Below are 22040 nucleotides of genomic sequence, written 5' to 3'. Positions count from 1 at the left end.
CAGTCCATCCCACTGTGGAGACACCCTTGTGTTACAACACAACTCACCCCCACCAGTCCATCCCACTGAGGAGACACATTGTTATTAAGAATATAGCAGAAAAAGCATATAAACATCAAGTCAGGAAATATTTTGTTTCTGGGCTAAAGACAATTGCTACTGCTCTATGGACTATGTTCCTATTTGAGCTGCTTCAGTCCTGTAGTCCTTCACAAACTGCCCAATGCTTAAGGTATCATAAGGACTAGTAGGAGTTTACCAGTTTTAAGGGTTTTGCTATATGTTATCATCATAATGTTTGTTTGTTGTTTAACACCTCACTCAGCAATATTCCAGATATATGACAGTGGTTTGTTAATATTCTTGTCTGGACCAGACAATCCAGTTATTGACATCACAAGCATCGATCCACGCAATTGTGATATGTTGACATGCATTAACCAAGTCAGCGAGCCTGACCACCCGATCCCGTTAGTCACCTGTTACGGCAAGCATGGGTTGCTGAAGACCTATTCTACTCCGGATCTTCACAAGTCTGATTATGATGACTAGTGGACTAAAGTGTTAGTTTCTACCAGTGGCTTTGGTTGAATCACCATGTCACAGTTGATAGTCAGATCATCCATGTCACAGCTGTATGATGTGTATGAACACCTGTTGCGTTTACACCTGTTTGCGCCAGATGATGGAGAGTGGTTACCATGGTTACAACAGGAATGGGAAAGGAAGAGTGACAATTATCAGTATTTAGTATAATGCTCTGGTTAGATTGTAAATTTAGATTTGTAAGATTGGTTTACTCAATCTGCAGTTGCGTCAACGAATTACCAGCACATTGCGATAAATTGCTACGATACGTGTCGTATTGTGTCGATTAGATGTCGTACAAACAGATGTATTCCATATAACTGAAGGGATTTATCTGGACCTTCTCAGAGGCCGATATTAAGCCCAAAGTCTGTAGCAAATATAATCACAGCTTCCCAAATTAGAGTACCCGGTAATAAATGTCCCAGTTCATGTCATGACTAATTTCATGGCTATGGACAGGGAACCAGTATTTCACTGATACTAGGAGAAATAAAGAGTAAGAGGTTTTTAATAAGTCCCAATTTTCAATAAAATAATGATTTTTTTCCCCCAAATTACATGCCAGGGACACTTAGTTTTGAATCTAAGATTAATCCATGAATTGATGTTATACATTGCATATGGCATGAAATTACATCCTAAAGTAATATTTCTGAAGGCATGTCCACAAGCAGTTGTAGTCTCAATTGACCCCTGGGACAGGTGGGGTAGCCTAGTGGTTAAAGCGTTGGTTCATCACGCCGAAGACCTAGGTTCGATTCCCCACATGGGTACAATGTGTGAAGCCCATTTCTGGTGTCCCCCGCCGCGATATTGCTGGAATATTGCTGAAAGCGGCGTAAAACCAAACTCGCTCACCTGATGCAAATTTGCTTGTCATATTGAATTTGTCATTGTGAATGTGCTACAACATGCTGCTACTGTGCTTATCAAGTTTCGTGTATCATGTCATGGATGATGAAAGGTCGAACATGCTATCGCAGCATGTATCACATTTCATCGACACAGCCCTGATCATGATCATGTAATCTTATATTTTGAGTGTCATACTGATATTGAAGTTTTTATTACGATTCAGATGACTAGACATGATTGGAAATTAATCTTGGTCTGCAAAATTGATCTGTTACAAGGTTGCCATCTACCTTATTGTTAAAGTGGTAGTCCACAAGGAAATATCACTCGTCCTTCCTGAATTTACTACCTAGTCTTGAACAAGCAGATACTGTATTCGACGTAAAAAGCGCCCAGGGTGCTCTCATAATTAGAAATAGGGGTGAAAAACAACAAGAGTTGCAAGATCGTAAATTTCGTGGTTTATGCTGACAGCCTGAAATCTTTATATACGACGGACATATTTTTCCAGGATCTAATTGCCCATAATAAAGGGTGCATATAACACACGAGTGCGTATTATACACGAATAAATAAGTCTTGTGTACATTGATCAATTGGAAGGGGTGCTAATTGAGATTGTTCACTAGCCAATATATTAGCAAATATCGTCGTGGGCGCTTATTAGAGCTGGGCGCTTATTATGTTGAATACGGTATGTTAATTTTGAACCCGGGTAGAGACAAGACAACATGTTGTAACAGGTCCGTAAAGTGATATTTTGCCAAGCTAATCAGTTTTTCAGCCAATGAGCTAGCCGTGTCCCGACAGGCAAGGTGAACAGCCTTCTGTAACACATACACTGATAAAAGTTAATACCACCAAGAGACATGTATATCCTATTAGAAATATAAAGCTGCTATCTTGGTTAACTCTACCAAGGGACATGTATATTCTATTATGTTAAGCTCCTAATTTCGGGCCAAGTTGTATTATGACATCAAACGACAATTAGTTGCAGTCAGGTTAATGTTTCTCAGGTCAGGCTCTGCTGCTGACCATGACTGTGAAACTATCCAATTCTATAGCTGGCATTAATTTAAGACTTGCGTTATGCGTTGAAATGAAACGACTTTACTATTTATATTTTACCCCCGAAAGAGGCACATTCATAACTTTGTATAAGACATGAATAGATAACAATTTCCAAGTTGCCGATGCAATCAAGGAAATGACGTTGTCAGACAGACTGAATAGAACCAAGAACATGTCCTGTTGATTCACACGGGTTAGGCAAAGGTTCATTTTACAGTCGGCTATCAATAATGTCACATGACTGTGTCAATGTGGTCTCAATGCCATCTGAATGCTATCTCAATGCTATCTCAATGTTATTTCAATGTTATCTCAGTGCCCCAGATATATTTCCAATCTGAACAGTTTGTACACCTTAAATTTGCAGTAGAGGGTCACTGGGATATTTTATGGAACTTTTGCTTATTACAAAGTTTTATACACTAGACCTGTTTTTCACGGCAGTAGTAATTTGTAACTGTAGCAACTTTGTCATTTTGTCAGTGGATACTTCTTCTTTTCCAGTAAAGTAGACAGTTGTAACACAACCTTCTCAGCTTCACAAATGTCAAATTTGATCTCATTGTCGTCACTTGTAATGGTTGTATTTGAATGATCATATGAATCCATTTCTAGCATAAGAATGCTTCATAGTAATTCTCACAGCAGTTGTCTGTTTCTTGTGCTTGTTGTGCTTCTTGAAATCTGTACTTCACATGAACCGACAATTGCGTTCAACTTTTTTCACCGGACCGACACAATACGCCGAAATATTTACGGGATCCTGACCAGTGTTTGTCAGGCCCTGTAGGCCCGTAGCAGGTAGATCCCGTGCCAGGCAGTAGTTTCAAAGTTGTGTGGGTCCTTATAGCCTGCAGACCGCCTCCGTGGTGTGTGGTAGAGTGTCCGCCCGGAGAGCGAAAGGTCCGGGGTTTGATTCCCGGCCGCGTCATACCAAAAGACGTTAAAAGATGGTATTAGTTGTTACCCTGTGTGGCGCTCGGCATTAAAGGGCTAAAACAAGGACTGGTTGGCTCGGAGTCAGTATACTGTGCCTGAGAGGGGTATTCATGTTAAACTGCGGCATGGTATCTCAGTGTGCTAGCACTATAAATCGTTATCAGTCCGGACTTGTACATGCAGCCACACACACACATGCATGCATGTCGCTATATAAGTGCAATAATCTTGGACGCGAGGTTAACCCCAATTTCACCTTCACCTTCACCTTATAGCCTGCAGCAAATTTACCGGTCCTCATGGCAACCTGGCAATTTTTTTGTTTTAAATACTGATCCTGATGTTTCAATAGGGTTGTGAGCCATGGGTACAACTGAAGGCATGATGTGTCTGTGCACTTGTAGTTAGTTCCACCAGTATGACTCTCCACTGCGAGTGACATTGTCAGTGATGTCTTCCATAATTCTTACAATACTGTCTCTGATAGGAAACCCCAAACCAAGACTTGAATCATCTTTGCTAATGAATTTCGTTATTGACTGTTGTCTTACCATTCCAAAAACGCTGTCAGATCACTGCACATGATGAAAAGAAGCAAGATTTATGCTAAGCATTCAAAGATAAACTGTTTATTGTTGAACTAGTGCCAAGCAACCTGAAATCCTGTGACCTTATAAGGTAATCCACCTAATCATAAGAAAAGTGAAAGCTAAGGTCATTCTTGAACCTTAGAACATATTCGCCTATTTAAGACTGTAGCTATGCACATAGGAGGAACCGGAAGGGATGGGGTTCAGGTGGGCAACCCCCCCCCCATGTCATTCAAAGATTAAAAAATACCTAAGTCAAGAATATTTTTTCAAAACCCTGCTCAAAAGGTTCCAAGCAACGGAAGTCGAAGTATTCTAACATGAGTATGGCGATGCCTTAAATGAGCTTGATACAGGGATATTACACCTGTATGTTCCTCTGTATGGGCAGCCATGTTGTCCCAGGAATAAGCTTGATTCATGTGCAGGCAGTCCAGGCAGGTATTGTGTTTCTGATCAGCTGATATTGGTGTGTGGAAATGCCACTGCCGCCACTCGTGCCACAGCATGCCTAGTGTGGTTGTTAGCTTGTGTGGGAGGCACATTCGACTCTCGTGTGCCACTGTTGGACAGCTGCCAGCTCCATGGAGTTAGTCCGACCGAGAGTCATTGGCAGTACAACTTTCATTGGCACATTACTTCGGTCAATATAGAACAAACTGTTATCTGAAAGATCTGATTTTATTGATTGCAATTCTTTTGATCAATCGTCAAACTTTGTAAATTTCATCTGGACAATAGGCAGTTATTTACAAAGTTTTCCCCAATTGGTAATGCCCTTTTCAATTTCCGAATACCCAGGTTTATTTCATGAATCACACCGTGCATTTAGTCCAGTTTGCTGACTACACTTATCACTGGCTTAACCATGTTCATATAATATATCATCCTGGGAACGTTTGTTAAAAATAATATCTAGGTTTTCTTTTTGGCCACAGGAATTTTATTCATCTTCATGTTTCCAGTGCTATTTTTACTGTGCCATTGGCACTGTAATACTTGGAATTTCAGCCCCTGAACGTCTTGTATTTTTTTTACCACCAACCTACCAGGTTGTTTAAAAAATAATATGTAAAGAAAGAAATGGAGACGGACTGATCTAACATAGCCACGCCCCAAAATCTTTGGATGCAGTAAGCCATTGGCTTCAGGAAAACATTCAAATCCTGTCAAAGGAAGTGGTTACGTGTGTCATGTGTGAACTTTGGCTTCTATTTATGATCAGCGATAATGTACAGCTGGTTTGACCTTGCCTGACATTCGTGTACTGGTAGATAAGCCGGCATGTCTGGCTGACGGTTTTATTTGTTTTGTAGTAGTATCCTGACCGCAATTCACATTGTCCGTGTCTTGCTTCTTGCCTTGTCACAAAATCCAGTGACATTGACCCACTGTCAAGGGCAAACAGATAATTGTGACCAGTGTAACGCTATCCCAAGCTATGGTTGTGTGAGTGCTCAGCTTGTGTCAGTACCTTTATTCACCTATCTCACTTAACCCTGAATATGCAGTACTAGTTTCTTTCCAAGGACGTTCAAGTTATAGGGGTTACCAGAGTGTATCCTGTAATCTTATTGCCTTTTTGAATTAAAAGCATTCACATTTCAAAACTAAATGGGCTTTAGAAGAACTGTATTGGTTTTAAAGAAAAGATATATTTGCCTTGAATTAAGCATTAAGATTTTGCCTTGAAAAGGCCATGATTTTCGATTCTGCCTTGTAAAAACCTTAAAATGGATAACATGTCTTGAAAAAAGCCTTGAATTTATCTGACCTAATCAATCTAAAAAAATACATGTCTGTTCAACATGTTCAGTTCATGTTCATAGTGTCTAAAATGAACCTGTAGATCTGTTTTGAAGTTAGCTAAGTAGATTCATATTCTTTATTCTTATCATGCTTATCTTTTTTCTTTGTTAATCTACATTGTTTTGTTTCTTTTGGCATGCCATTGTGGGTTGGTAGGGTTTTCTGATAAAAATTAATGGTGACAATTAATTATTTCATAATATATTTATTATTTTTGGCCTTTTTATCATGTTTATACCCTCGACGAAATGTTGGGGGTATATAGTTATACCAAGGTTCCGTCCGTCTGAAAACTTTGTCCGCGAGATTTCTCTTAAACTATTCAGGGGATTCATCTCCAACTTAGTACATATAATCTATGTCGGGTGAAGGGGTGCAGTAAAAATAAAAAAAATTGTTTTTATTAATTTTCCATTTTTTAATGAATTTTTCAAACCCAAACGTCCGTCCCAAAACATACCAGTGTTCAACTGCCTCAATCTCAAGTATTCAACATTTGGGTTATAACAAAGACTTTTTTTTTATCTCTTTTATTTTTCCCTAAACATAACTTGCCCATGAAGATCCAGGTAGTGAACAGATCTTCAGCAACCCATGCTTGCCGTAAAAGGCGACTATACTTGTCGTAAAAGGCGACTAACGGGATCGGGTGGTCAGACTCGCTGACTTGGTCGATGCATGTCATCATATCACAATTGTGTGGATGAATGCTCATGTCATTGTCAAATACTTGATTGTACATGTTATATGGTCCAGATGAGATACTGTTATATTGCTGGAATATTGCTGAGTGTGTTGTTAAACAACAAATAAACATAACTATAACTGGTCACAAGTCATGAAGGAAAATGCAATTTGTGATTTGCATCACCTTTACAAAGTGTGAGTCATAATAAAGACTACGGCTGTGAGGATAACTCGGGTACCCGGATCCTACTCAGTACCCACCCAGTACCCACCCACCCCGGGAACCCGAGTTGGTACTGAGTAGGATCCGGGTACCCACATGACTACCCGGACCCGTGGTTAGGCAAATGCTTTATTGTTTAATGAAAACAAATGTAGGTAGGGTAGGGTAAGCATGGTAAGAGGGGGATGGGTACCCTGGTAGTAAATTTGGACTCGTCCCAGCCCTAATGAAGACCTAAGTCATAATTGGCCTCAAGTACCCTATGCTAGTCATAAGTAGCTAGAATGGATTGGGCAGGCTGGGCGCAGTGACTTCGTGATTGCATGTTACTGTACCACTGTGGGGTGGGATGTTGCTCATTATGGCAACCATCAGCTGGTTGATATAAATTGGATTATTGCTGACTACGTCATAATACAAAGTCATAGGCCCTACAGTTGATGCAAGATATTGGGCAGGTACTGATTTTGAAGGTAGGTCAAAAATAAACATTATACTGGGTTTTGTAATCATTTTCAAAGAAATCTTTACTGTTGGCAGAAAAACTTTTTGTTAAATTTTTTTTTTAAATTTTTTTATTTTTAAAATGGGGTCTTTTTAGGTGTAACACCAGTGGACCTGTTTACTTAACAGAAGTATATATAAGGCTTAATCCTTTCAGATCTATCAAGAGGGTTTGTGGTGACTTCAATGCCACAAAATTGAGCATCATTCTTACATACACTCAGGGTGCAACAATACGGAAGACCATGACACTGGTCATGATACAACATGTATCTCGATACGCCAGAATAGGAACACAAACAGTGAACCGAAATACTCATGTATTTTAGAAGAGTGAAAGCATTATGACAAACTGTTATCTGTTCCAAAGTTTTTCAAAACATTTGAAGGATGGGGGTGGCTTTTCAAGCTCATATTTATCACTAGACATGCTAGATCGTGTTCTTGTTACCTTGAGTAAAACTTATATTATTTTCTATCGTCATGTATTACAAAGGCCACAAATCCCGACGCATCGGGGTCACTATCATGATGGGTGAGATTTCGTTATTCTTTCTCCACTGCACCTAGTGCAGGATGCAGTTAACAGATAGCTGTCTGCACCTCGCACTTGATTGAAACATTAAACGTGTACATTGCGAAGATTGGCAATCTTTTGTCAAATTAGTGCACATGAGAAGGATGTAAACATGAACTTTGAAAAAAAACGACAGTAATTATTTCAGTATGTTTATTCTTGTATGCAGGGTATAAATTTGAAGCAAGTAATATTTATAAGCCTGTTAGTGGATCATTTTACAGACCACCCTCCGTGCAGTCTGCTTATAAACTTAGGCTGCACAGGCTGATTTTAATCTGCACCAGTGCTGTCTTGTCAATGGGAAATCACACCCTGTATAAGGACACTTGTTTGTTGCAGCTGATCTTCCCCTACCTGGAAGTTGACTGTAAGTACTATGATCTGGGTCTGCCATACCGGGACCAGACCAACGACCAGGTTACCATTGACTCCGCCGAGGCCATCAGGAAATACAATGTGGGCATCAAGTGTGCCACCATCACACCCGACGAGGCTCGTGTTGAAGGTTGGTGATTTCATCTACAAAGAGTTTTCCATCAGATCACAAATCCATGCAGAATTAAACTCAAATGGACCACTAATTTTAGTTCGTTGTAACTGTAGTTCGTCATAAGCATATATACATCTATTCAGCAAATGGTCAGGACCAAAAATTAAGTTCGTTATATCCGTCAGTTCGTTACAAGCGTGTTCGTTATAAACATATTTTACTGTAAATGTATACATGGTCCTTAATTATCCCCCGCCACGAAGTGGAAGGGGGATATAGGAATGGGTGCCGTCCTTCCGTCCGTCACATTTCGTTTGTCACATTTCGTTTCCGGAGCAGATCTTTAAAACCGTACCATATATCTTCACCAAACTTGGCACATAGATAGATCTAGTGGTGAACTGGTGCCTTTTGATAGTTTTGGATTTTAAAAAAAAATATTTTTCGAGTTTCCATGCCAAAGGTTTGATTTAGACTGATAATGGCGGTAGTCCTCGTTTCCGGAGCAGATCTTGAAAACCGTACAGTATTTCTTCACCAAACTTGGTACATAGATAGATCTAGTGGTGAACTGGTGCCTTTTGAAAGTTTGGGAATTTTTAAAAACCATATTTTTTTAGTTTCCATGGCAACGACTTTGATTTAGACTGAAAATGGCGATAGTCCTGGTTTCTGGAGCAGATCTTGAAAACCGTACCATTTTTCTTCACCATATTTTGCGAATTGATAGGTCTAGTGGTGAACTGGTGCCTTTTGAATGTTTGGGATTTTTTTTTAAAGTTATTTTTTCAAGTTTCCATGGCAACGACTTTGATTTAGACTGAAAATGGCAGTAGTCCTCGTTTCCTGAGCAGATCTTGAAAAACGTACTATATTTCTTTACAAAAAGGCCCAGTGAACATAGTTCACAGGAGTTAATGCATTGCACACACCCGGTATGTCATATTGGCGGGGGATGTGGGTATTTCATGCTTGTTATTTTTTAGTTGGGTGGGTTGGTGCATGTATGCATGCATATATAAATATTGTATCATGTAAGACAAACAACATGTGTAGCTTATTGTTTGAAGAATTCAAGCTGAAGAAGATGTGGCTCAGTCCAAATGGAACCATCAGGAACATCCTCGGTGGTACAGTGTTCCGTGAGCCAATCATCTGCAAGACCATTCCACGTCTCGTGCCGGGCTGGACCCGCGCAATTGTGATCGGCCGTCACGCTCATGGTGATCAGGTAAATAATCATGTGATGTTTTACATGTAATGCAAATAGCTTTCCAGTTTTTGTTTTCTCAATATGTATCTGGAATATCTCTCCTGTAAATGCTCTCAAAGCTTTCATTTATGTGTGTGTTGGTTACTCTATTCATGGTATTATTCTCTGATGTCTGTGTTTGCCAATGTTGATATCGGTACATGTTCCATTACGCCCCATGAAGATCCGGGGTAGAATAGGTCTTCAGCAACCCATGCTTGCCGTAAAAGGCGACTATGCTTGTCGTAAAAGGCGACTATGCTTGTCGTAAAAGGCGACTATGCTTGTCATAAAAGGCGACTAACGGGATCGGGTGGTCTGGCTCGCTGACTTGGTTGATGCATGCCATCGATCCCAATTGCGTGGATTGATGCTCATGATATCAATCACTGGATTGTCTGGTCCAGACTCGATTATTTACAGACCGCCGTCATATAGCTTGAATATTGCTGACTGCGGCGTTAAACAACAAACAAACCAAACATCTTCCATTACAGTACAAAGCAACAGACTTCGTAGTGGAGAAGCCCAGCAAGTTTGAGATGGTCGTGACCTCCACTGCTGATGGAAAAGAAACCAGACTGCCAGCCTTTGAGTTCAAGGATGGAGGCGGTGTCATCATGGGCATGTACAACACTGATGAGGTGAGAGGTGTTGAGGTCGCTGGGAGACAGGGCCGTGCTCCATTTAAGGAAGTTGAATTACCTTGCACCAGGTGCATGTTGACATGAAAAGCTAGTTGCACATGAAAAAACCAGGTCCCATACATTTATCAAAGTTGAAATAAAGATGATTTAACTGATGTCTGTGGAATGAGTCATGAATTACATATAACACAGACATTAGTGATGTAATAGGGTATATAACGCTAGGAGATTTTGAGTGTTCAAGGAGTTGTTTTGTTTGGACAAATAAGCATTTGGTTACAAATTTGATTGTTTTTTACATGCTCTTGTGCATGTAGACATAATTATTAGGTTGCACTGGTGCATGTAGACATAATTACTAGGTTGCACTGGTGCATGTGGACATAATTACTAGGTTGCACTGGTGCATGTGGACATAATTAATAGGTTGCACTTTGTGCATGTGGACATAATTATTAGGTTGCACTGGTGCATGAGGACATAATTAATAGGTTGCACAGGTGCATGAGGACATAATTATTAGGTTGCACTGGTGCATGTTGTATATAGTTATGTCGAGACTTGTAGTGTAATGCCCTGGACATAGCTGGTGATGATTAAACTTTAACTATGGTACCTACACACAACTGGAACAGAAATGGATACATTCACAAACAGAAATCTATATATTAATCTGGGGGATTCTGGTGAAATAGAACGCCTCCGTGGCCTAGTGGTAAAACGTCCCGCCTGGAGAGAGGAAGGTTGGGTGTTTGATCCCAGGCCTCGTCATACCAAAAGTCGTTTAAAGATTGTACTTGTTGTTACCCTGCCTGGCACTTGCCATTAAGGGGCTAAAACAAGGACTGGTCAGATTGGAGTCAAGTATACGGTCTGAGTGGGGTATTCATGTTAAACAGCAGTATGGTATCTTGATGAGCTAGCACTAAAATATAGGCGTTAGTGTGGACATGCACGCACGCGCGCACGCACGACACGTGTTGCTATATTTTCCGTTCACTTTGTGAGGGGGCACGGGTGGCCCAGTTGTCTAAGGCGCCGCAATTCTCTGTGCAGAGGCGCGCCTCTTAGGCACGCCAGAAACCTATGATTGTGGGTTCGAATCCCGGTTCGCCCGATTATGTTTCTAGGTTTGTCAGCACCATACCCGTGCTCGTGGGTTTCACCAAAGTGGTAAACATCTAAGACCTGCATCATTTCGGGCTTTCCTCCCACATTAAGCTGACATGCTGCGATAAAACTGGAATACTGTTGAAAGCGGCTTTAAAAACCCAACTCACTCACTTTGTGAATTAAATGTGTGATTGGTTACATTTGTCACATTCATTTGTTGATCAAAGGGGAGATAATTTGTGAAAATACAGTATACATCACATGATTAGCAATACTTCAAATCAGGCATACCAAATTCTAAAGACAATATGCCATCCTAACCTGGGCCCATCTGCTTTGTTTCTATCTGAAGACCTTTTATCTTTTTTTTCAGTCCATCACAGGATTTGCCCACGCTTGCTTCCAGTATGCTATCATGAAGAAATGGCCTCTCTACATGAGCACCAAGAACACAATCTTGAAGAGATATGATGGCAGGTTTAAGGACATTTTCGAGGAGATCTATGAAGCGTACGTTTTTATTCAGTCTTTATTCTCAATATGCAGGATAATACTTCAGTATTTACCCATGAAGATGATCAAGGTCTGGGGCAGAATAGGTCTTCAGCAACCCACTATTGACATAAAAGGCGACTGCTTGTTGTAAGAGGCGACTGTTTGTTGTAAAGGGCGACTAAAGGGAATGGGTAGTCAGGGTCACTGACTTGGTTGATATATTTCATCAAATCCCAATTGCATGGATCGATGCTGATGTTGATCACTGGACTGTCTGGTTCAGACTCGACTATTTACAGACCGTCGTCATATAGCTGGATAATACCTCTGTATCAAGTGGTAATCAGTTTCTTTTCTTGGATTCCAGCAGAAGCACTTTGGAAGGCAAATTGTGAAAAAATACTTTAGTTCACAAATTAGGGGGTTGGGGAGGGGATAAAATTGTTCTTATTTAACACTGCAATGTGTTGCATTTAATGCAGTAATGTAAAGTTTGGCCTCTTCCTCTAATTTAGTTCTGATTTCTTTGGAATACATGTCACCTCAACTTGCCCATCACATTAGTTACATCTACTTTTACATGAAATGTTAACTTCCAATTCCAATTTTTATTTTAATTAATTTGGGAATTTTTACTGGCAATGCTGCTGAATACCGTCCTCTGAACAGCTCCAAATTAATAGTTGGAGAAAACAAGATATGACTATTGGTGGATATTCTCTCCAATTATGAACTAATTTGACTTGGAAGAGGGTCTTTCAGTTTTGAGTAGATTATTCTGCTCTTAACCCTTTGGTATTTTGAAAATGCATGAACTGTGAAGCCTACAGTAGAACTTGTTATCAATTTGTGAGGTCATATTTGTCTTCTCAACCGTGCAGCTGTGTGAGGTCATATTGAAAAAATGATCAATCAGCGTTTACATTTTCTATGGAACAAACTTAGTTAATTTTTTACATTGAGACAATTGTAGTTACAAATACAATGTTACTTAGTCAGTTGTGATGCACCAGACATGACCTGTGACCTTGCCTTGACTTGATCTATGTGACCTTGCCTTGACCTGTTTGCAGAAAGTACAAACCAGAGTTTGATAAGCTTGGAATCTGGTACGAGCATCGTCTGATTGATGATATGGTTGCTCAGGCGCTCAAGTCCGATGGAGGCTTTGTGTGGGCTTGCAAGAACTACGATGGTGATGTGCAGTCCGATATTGTTGCTCAGGGTATGTGTGAATGACTTCGCTTTTAATACTGGGTGATGAACGGTGGGGTGAAGGTGCATGGATCTGGCATCATAATGTGTTTTAATGAATAGGGCACAATTGGTTAAGTCTTAAGAGCACTCTCCTACCCAGAGTTCCATGCGACCAGCATAGTACCTCTGCAACAGGCCAGTGCCATGTGACTATTCGTTACATCTTACACAGTCCATTCAAGATATTGCATATGTTTTTCATCTGTTTCATTTTTGACAAGTCTACATATCTAGACAAACATATGTCATATAATGGTTAACTGCCATTGAGAAAATATCCTAAATCTTGAAAAACTATTTCCATTTGCATAGTTATTTGCGTAGTTATCCTATGTTTACTTTGGTTGTATGGCTCCACGTGCTGTCATCGAAGCCGTATGGAGAGCTAGCAAAACGGTCACTTTAGTTTGATGTATAAATATGTATTCTCATACAACTCACTGTTGCTGTTGTGGTAGCATATTCATATACAATATATAAAGCGCCCCCAAATACTTGCAATAGTTTGTCATATTCTGATTTCTGAAAAAGTGTGTTTACAAACAAGAGAAAAGTCTGGTCACATGATATGCAAATTAGCCTGTGGCAGTGGTGTTATGCTGAGTCACCACTGTGTCAGAGTCATAAGAGGTGCTGGAAGTTGCTATGCCGAGTTGCCATTCTTAGTCAAGTCAGCGTCTGATGATCCTAATTGCCTCTGACACTCAACATTTAGGTGATAAGACCAGGACTGGTCTGTTCAGAGTCTTGTAATGTGTCTGGGTGTCCATGTTGAACTGCAACATAGCATGTCATTGGGCAAGTACTATCAAATGGCTTGTCTAAAGTATTCATACCTTTACTCATGGGTTGCTCAGAAACAGACTACCTGTGTCTCCTGTCACCACATTAGGTTGCCATACTCTGATATCGCTGAAATACACTTCAAAACAATGTTAAGCACTCATTGTATTTATACATGCTTTGTCAGCCTTAGAAATTCATGCTAGTCCAATGGCTGAAGACTATGAAATTGTGTTGAGGACAAGTAAAAATCCAATGATGGCAGTCCTCATTGACCAACAACATTTGATATCTATAATTCTGAACCAGTTCTGAATGCTTCAGTTTTTGTTTCAAATTGAAACTGAATAAAACTGACTTGGGGACACGGGTGGCCTAGTCAGCTAAGGCGCTTCAATTCGTTGTGTAGAGTTGCATCCCTTTGGCACTCCAGAAACCTTGGATTGTGGGTTCAATTCAAATCCTGGTTTGCCACAATCGTGTTTATAGGTTTGTCAGTGTCATACATATGCTAGTGGGTTTCACCAAGTGGTAAACCTCTGAAACCTGCATCATTTGGGATGTTTTCTTCCACATCCAGCTGACACGCTACATTATAACTGGAACTGGCTTTTCACTCACTCACTCACTCACTCACACCCACTCACTCACTCACTCACTCACTCACTCATGTTGGTCTACAGGCTACGGGTCCCTGGGACTGATGACCAGTGTATTGGTGTGCCCCGATGGAAAGACCATTGAGGCGGAGGCTGCTCACGGCACTGTCACCAGGCACTACAGAGAGCACCAGAAGGTAAGTCTCTTCTCATCTTCCTGTGTCCAGAGCGTTCACTAGCCTTTATCAAAGTCTTGTTTCCACCCTTGCCACATCAAGCCCACTTTCCTGTGCTAAATATGATTGGACTAGCGCACTTATCAATAGTCCAGTCAGAGAACGTTTCACAAAATCAACATCCACGACTGGTACATCTTCATTTAAAAGTGATGTACTGCTGCATGTCTTTGTTGACACGCCTTTTTCATCTTTTAAACTAACGAGTGCCTGTTTTTGTGTCAGATGAAATCGTAAATGTTTCCATCTTTGTGAAGCAATGTGAGATAAGGACAGTGATCTGCTTCAGATTGAATAATCATGTTCATTACAAGGGCCATAACTCTTGATCAGCGCAAGGTGGTGCCAGGGTCAAGCCAAGAAAAGTGGCCTTGATGTGGCAAGGGTAGTGAACACGCTTGCCTGGGGAAGGTGGTCTCTTCTAAGGCAATGTCTTTTGGTGTCATTTGCGTACAGAGACTATTGTGACTGGATTAGTTGGATTGTCATGTACGCATTGAAAGAGAAATTCATGCTTTCTTAAATGTGTTTCATCATACATAGGTATACATACATGTTGAATGCAATGGTGTATTTTTGTTACCAGGGCAACCCCACAAGCACCAACCCTGTTGCCAGTATCTTTGCCTGGACACGAGGATTGGAACACAGAGGAAAATTAGACGGCAATGCTGACCTTCAGAGGTGAGGCATTTGTAAATCTGACTTCCTCCACGACCGACGAGAGGTACCAGCAGATGAACCAGCTACAGGGGTACACTGTTGGGATTTGGGGTCAGAATTGATCCCCAGAACATATGCAGGCCAACAAATGGATCGGGTTCGTGTCTTGGTTGATTGCGTGTCATTGTATCGCAACGTCATGGATCGTTTCTCACCATATCAATCACTGGAGTGTCTGGTCCAAACTCCGGTATTTACAGGCCACCTTCATGTTGCTGGAATATTGAGGGCAACAACAAACACCACAGGGTGTAATGAATTCATTCAGAACATTCATCTTCTTAGCATCACCTTATTTTCTTACTTACTCATCGATAGAACCTATGTTTTTAGTACATAGGGAAAAAAGTTAGGAATAATGCATATTTTGGGAGTTATTCCCCGCTACGAAGTGGGGGAGAGGGGTGGTGGTATAGGAACATGGTTCGTCTACTGTCCATCTTCTCAAAGGGGACAAATTTTCTAAAAAACTTAAGTTAGAGAAATGAAATTATACACACTGATATTATGATATCATGATCTTTAATGAGTTCGAAAATTGTTGAAAAGTTGTGGCCCGTGCTTCGTGCTTCGTGCTTTTCAACTAAATGCATACTGCGTGAAATAGGAACAAGTTTTCTCAGATACTACTGAAATTACGTGAATGAAATTTTGCATGCTTAGAGATGAGATACTTGGCAAGACTCTGTTAAACAATTAGTCCCATAAATGTTTTTTTGCCAGAGTAAATTACCTTGTTACATGGTTTTACATTTTGAGCATACACAGTTACGGCCCTTGATCCATGTTATTTACAAGGTGCATCGTGTCTGCAATGGGGACAGATTTTCTCTACTACTGAAGTAGCTTGTGTAAGAGATACTTATCAAGACTGATTTCGAGGTGGTGCCATAAATTATTTATTCCAAAGAAGGAGCCTTTTGTGTGTATTACGTTTAAACAATGTTTACATAAATCGACCCTAGTGCCTATCTCTTCTTACAGGTTTATAGGACTCTTTTTTTATCCCCCGCCGCGCGAAAGCGCGAAGCGGGGGATATAGTATTCACGACCGTCCATACGTCCGTCCGTCCGTCCGTCCGTACGTCCCACCTGTTTGTTGCCGCGATATCTCAAGAACTAAACACTGGATTGTCTTCATATTTGGAACTATGGTGTATATACAGACTCCGCAGACACCAGTCGGTTTTGGTGACCTTGACCCCATTTTCAAGGTCACAACAGGCATATCTGCTTTTGGAGTTGGAAAACGGTGTTGCCGCAATATCTCAAGAACTAATCTCTGGATTGTCTTCATATTTGGAACTATGGTGTATATACAGACTCCGCAGACACCAGTTGGTTTTAGTGACCTTGACCCCATTTTCAAGGTCACAGCAGGCATATCTGCTTTTGGAGTTTGAAAACGGTGTTGCCGCAATATCTCAAGAACTAATCTCTGGAATGTCTTCATATTTGGAACTATGGTGTATATACAGACTCCGCAGACACCAGTCGGTTTTGGTGACCTTGACCCCATTTTCAAGGTCACAGCAGGCAAATCTGTTTTTGGAGTTGGAAAACGGTGTTGCCACAATATCTCAAGAACAAATCGCTGGATTGTCTTCATATTTGGTACTATGGTGTACAGGCGGGGGATATTTCGTCACTCTGTGACAAATACTTGTTCTTCTTCTTTTTGAAATAGTTTGTATTCACTACTTTATGAACAAACAAAATTCTAATGTGTCCTATGGCATGGGGTTAGTGATAGCTCTGTTTTCTTCTTTTTATCATTTTGAGGAAATTGTGTGCTCGGTCTTCACTTCAAAAACATATCCTCAAAAAAATGTCATCATCCCTAACTTTTTTGTTATGAGGCAACTTCATAGCATAGGACGTTGCTCTTGATATCAATCACTGGCTTGTCTAGATAGCTCAACTAGATTTACTACTCCATCCAGGCCTTTTCAACGATGACTTTATTTCTTCATTGGAGATGAGTTACCTGTCAGTGTGCGGGTGTGTTGCAGGTTCTGTCAGCAGATGGAGGAGGCATGTGTCCAGTGTATCGACAGCGGCAAGATGACTAAAGATTTAGCTGGCTGCATCCACGGGCTCAAGAAGTGAGTAGAATTACGTCACATCCTGTCAAGACCTGTCGGAATAGGTTTAGGGAGCGTAGATCTGTCGGGATAGAGGCTAGATTAGACGTAGTGTGCTCACGACATCTTGATTGGAATTCAAATATGGTGGCTGTATGGGTAAAAATAAAAATCTGGAGTGAACCATCGAAAACATCTTTTCCGAAACCACATGAACAATCAACCAGAAAGTTCACGAGGTTTCATTCTGATTTTTGTATGGCCATGACAGCTTAGCCATTTCTGCTAAAAATGTACTGTTGTAGTCTGAATGACTCTCAAAATACAGTTTTGACTCTAAACCGATTTTCTGAAAATGTCTGGCTGAGGAAGATGAATTTAGGATGGCATTATATTTTGTTTAAAATCATTAGGATTACAGTGTTTTTTTGTGAAACAATTGAAAAAAAATGTATGGAATTAGAAAAATAAGGTTAAACAGTTGAAACAATTTTCTCTAAAAGTACATTTAGAAACATTGTTGATAGTTAGTCTCTAGTTTTACTTTTGTCAATACTTTCGTTGACAGCAACTACCTTTTAATGGATGTCTTTGTTGACATAACACAGTGCTGAATACATATCAAGTGATGTGGCACTATTTCTTATGAGCTTAAGAGAACCCATAGGATTTAATCTCAAGTATGCATCTGTTATCTGTTGCACTGAAAAATGTTTAAAAACTGATTTTGCCCCTCAAAACATGACAAGTTCTCAATCTTTAAAATATGGAATAACAAAAACCTGAGAGTGTTGTTTCCCGAGCAGGTTTATTCACTGCTTTGTAGTATTTTTGTGAGAGAAAAGTGAGAAGGTGTGAGGCCAGTGTTTAGGCAAGTAGTTGGTTTTGTTAGGTGTGATCTGGTTTTACTGTTCTAAATATTACCAAGAAATACCCTGTGTAGATCCAGGTTAGACTTGGTCTCCTGTAACCCATGCTTGTCATAAGAGGCGACCAACAGGATCGGGTGGTCAGGCATGTAACTTGGTTGATGCATGTCATCGTATCCCACTTGTGGAGATCGATGCTCATTTTGTCAATCAAAGGATTGTCTGGTCTAAACTTCATTAGTTATAGATTGCTGTCATAAAGCTGGAATATTGCTGAGTGCAGCGTAAAACAACAAACAATACAGCACGATTAGCAGGATTACACTAACGAAAAACTTTTATCGATCAGTTGGGATGATCCAATCATTAATATTGAATTCACAACCAATGCCCAACACTGAATTTTGAAGAAGCTGCTTCCTGTATCCCTTCAGACATTTCATCCAACATTTGGGGTGGTCGGGTAGCCTAGTGGTTAAAGCGATCACTCGTCACGCCAAAGACCCGGGTTCGATACCCGACATGGGTACAATGTGTGAAGCCCATTTTTGGTGTCCCCCACCGTGATATTGCTGGAATATTGCTAAGAGCGGCGTAAACCATACTCACTCACTCATCGCAGATTTAAGATAAGATCAAATTTACTTTTGAGTATTATGTGATAGGCATTTTCTTAGAAGTTGATGGATGACAAAGTGGACACTATTTGTGGACAACTTCTTTATTTTACTGTAATAGTGATATGTAATTAGGTATAGATCCTTATACCGTTGTAAAGCAGAAAAATGGTACAGAATATATATGGGGAATCGTTTGAGCTATAAAGTAGGTTGTACACCATTTGAGAGCATTTTCAGTGGGTTTTCGCTAACTGTGTTTTTGTTTTTGTCTTTCAGTGTCAAGCCTGAGCACTATCTGAACACCATGGACTTCCTAGAGGCGATCGGTGATCAGTTCGAACGCACACGCAAGAATTGATCCACATAGAATATAGACAGTTTCATTATCGTGTGTACAGTAGGCAGGAGCCTGATCTGAATCTCTCATCCTGGGGCCTCCCCCTTTTTGTACAATAGAATCACCAAGCTTCTTCATTTGTATGTCAGGTGTACTCTAGAACAGTGCTAAAGACAGGGCTAAAGACTGGGCTAGGGGCGGGACTCTCTAGGAACAATATTTTACATTACCTTGTTTAGGTCAACTTGTATGATTCATTATTGAAGAATATCATTGAAGTATATTTGGGCCAATATTTGGTTAACTGATGTTCCTCTTGATGAACTTGTTCTGTAGCTTTTCTTTTTAAAATTGTTTGGGTGAATTATGCCATAATTGTTACCAAAGAACATTGTTGGTTTTATGCAAGAAATGATTCAACGAAACTTGGTCCGATTTGCATGAATGAGTACTGCTAAAGTTTGAAATATATTTGAGATGCAGTGTAGTGCTATTTGAAGAACCACATCATGATAACAGTGAACTAAGTTGTTTACATTTGTGAAAGTTATACATTCGTCAGCTCAGCAATAAAGTCACTGAGTGTCCGTTGTGTTTGTGTGTTTGTTGTGATTGCTGTTTGGTACATTGCATGAAAGGGGCCATGGGGTACCCCTACTGGTCAGAATGTTAACATATTGCCCTATTGTTTTAAATACTCTGGATTAATATTTTTATACCCCCGGCCTAAAAGGTCGGAGGTATATAGTTATACTAAGATTCCGTCCGTCCGTCCGAAAACTTTGTCCATGCGATTTCTCTTAAACTATTCAGTGGATTCATCTCAAACTTAGTACTTTTAATCTGTGTCATATGGAGGGGTGCAGTCAAAAGGAAAAAATTATTTTTATTAATTTTCCATTTTTTTATGAATTTTTAAAACCCTAGCCCTATCCTAGCTGTTTAATTTGAAACTATTGACACGCTAGGTGGGTCAGGGGTATTAGTGAGCCACGCTCACTTTTGCTCTTGTTTATTATTATTTTTAATATTTTTTATCACTTTCTTCTTGAAAGTACCGGCACACACTATGGTTATTGACAGGTTTCAAAGAGAAGATTGATGGACAATGTAATTACTTAATGTACGTATTATTAGTGCTGTGTGAACATTGGACATTGGATAAGTCTTACCTATGTAAAAAGGTTGTAACATGAGGACAAGAAGGTAAAAGGCAGTGAACTTGTTGAAATGATAAGAATTTGTTCATAGTCTTGAGACCATTCAAATTTGGTAAGCGATTTGTACATTTGTATTTGTAGATAATTCAGTTGGAATGAAAATCAAGTTTTGTACGTCATTTCGTTTTTCCTTAAATCCAAATATGACATTTTGCTTATTTATTTCAAATTTTGTGCCAGTAAGGTTTTCTATTCATTTCATCAAGCTTTGCCACAACGGTTTTACATGTGTACATTAAAAAAACAAAAACAGATGGATAATAGAATCAACTTCAACATAAAAAAAAAAGTGGTGATTTCATTTTATAGAGTACCTAAGTCCGCATTCTGAATTGTTTGTCGTAATAGCGGTCGGGTAGCTGAGTGGTTAAAGCGTTCACTCGGCACCGCGAAGACCCGAGTTAGAATCCTGACATTGGTACAATATTAAAGCTCATTTCTGGTGTCCACCGCAGTGATATTGTTGGAATATTGCTAAAAGCAGTGTAAAACCATACTCACTCACTCACTCACTATCAACTGTCAGGTATTGGTATATAATGTACATTTGAGGTCAGTGATTCACTTCAGACAGCGGGAACCAGTGGGCCCAATCTGAAGCACTGCGTTGTGTAATGTGTCCTCCCTTTGTTGTGCAAGGAACCTGTGGGTTTGAAACCCAGATTTTTCTGAGATGACCCTTGAAGATCTGGGGTAGAATAGGTCTTACCATATGAGGTGACAACACTTGTCGCAAGAGGCGATTAATCAGGTGGTTAGGCTCGCTGACTTTGTTGATGCATGTCATCGTATCCCAATTGCATAGATCAATGCTCATGATGTCAATCACTGGATTGTCTGGTCTAGACTCGACTTTTTACAGACTGCCGTCATATAGCTGGAATATTACTGAGTGCAGCGTTAAACAACAAACAACTTTTACTACATGAGTAGAATGAAAGATGATTTGCAGAATTAAATGTCAAATACATGAGGCATGCCTACCTAGTCGTCTCAGGGGCAGCAATTTGTTGTGCAGAGTTGCGTCCCTTGGCCAGATGGAGGGTTCGAATCCTGGTTCGCCCCGTAGTTTCCTAGGCTTGTCAGCACCATTACCCTGGTGGTTGGTTTCACCAAGTGGTTAATGACTGACGTCTGATCAGCTGGTATGAATGAAATACTGTTCAAAGCGGGGTAACCCAACCCTTGTGACAGACCGCCTTCGTGCTCTAGTGGTAGGGCATCCGCACGGAGAGCAGAGGGTCCGGGGGTTCGACATTAAAATATGGTTCTTGTTGTTACCCTGTCTGGCGCTCGGCATTAAGGGAATAAAACAAGGACTGGTGGGCTCGGAGTCAGTATACTGTGTCTGAGTGGGGTATTCATGTTAAAACTGCAGCATGGTATCTCAGTGAGCAAGCACTATAAATCGGCATCAGATCGGCGAGTACAAGCAGCCATACACACATGCACGTCACTATAAA

At 40.3% G+C, this 22040-nt stretch overlaps 1 protein-coding gene across 1 annotated transcript in view; it reads left to right on the top strand.

Annotated features, from left to right (window-relative positions):
* Positions 1–19944, top strand: part of LOC139474970 (isocitrate dehydrogenase [NADP], mitochondrial-like) — a 28058-nt gene extending 8114 nt beyond the window's left edge. The window contains exons 3-11 of the mRNA XM_071258209.1: positions 8192–8357; positions 9413–9573; positions 10092–10238; positions 11728–11864; positions 12923–13074; positions 14573–14685; positions 15311–15408; positions 17460–17552; positions 19297–19944. Coding sequence (XP_071114310.1) covers positions 8192–8357; positions 9413–9573; positions 10092–10238; positions 11728–11864; positions 12923–13074; positions 14573–14685; positions 15311–15408; positions 17460–17552; positions 19297–19378 — 1149 coding nt within the window. The 3' untranslated portion in view covers positions 19379–19944. The remainder of the gene's footprint in view (positions 1–8191; positions 8358–9412; positions 9574–10091; positions 10239–11727; positions 11865–12922; positions 13075–14572; positions 14686–15310; positions 15409–17459; positions 17553–19296) is intronic.
* The last annotated feature ends 2096 nt before the right edge of the window (positions 19945–22040 follow it).

Source organism: Haliotis cracherodii, unplaced genomic scaffold, assembly GCF_022045235.1.
Source record: "Haliotis cracherodii isolate W230 unplaced genomic scaffold, xgHalCrac1.p SCAF_1, whole genome shotgun sequence".
NCBI classification, from domain to species: domain Eukaryota; kingdom Metazoa; phylum Mollusca; class Gastropoda; order Lepetellida; family Haliotidae; genus Haliotis; species Haliotis cracherodii.
This window is presented reverse-complemented; position numbering and strand designations above follow the sequence as displayed.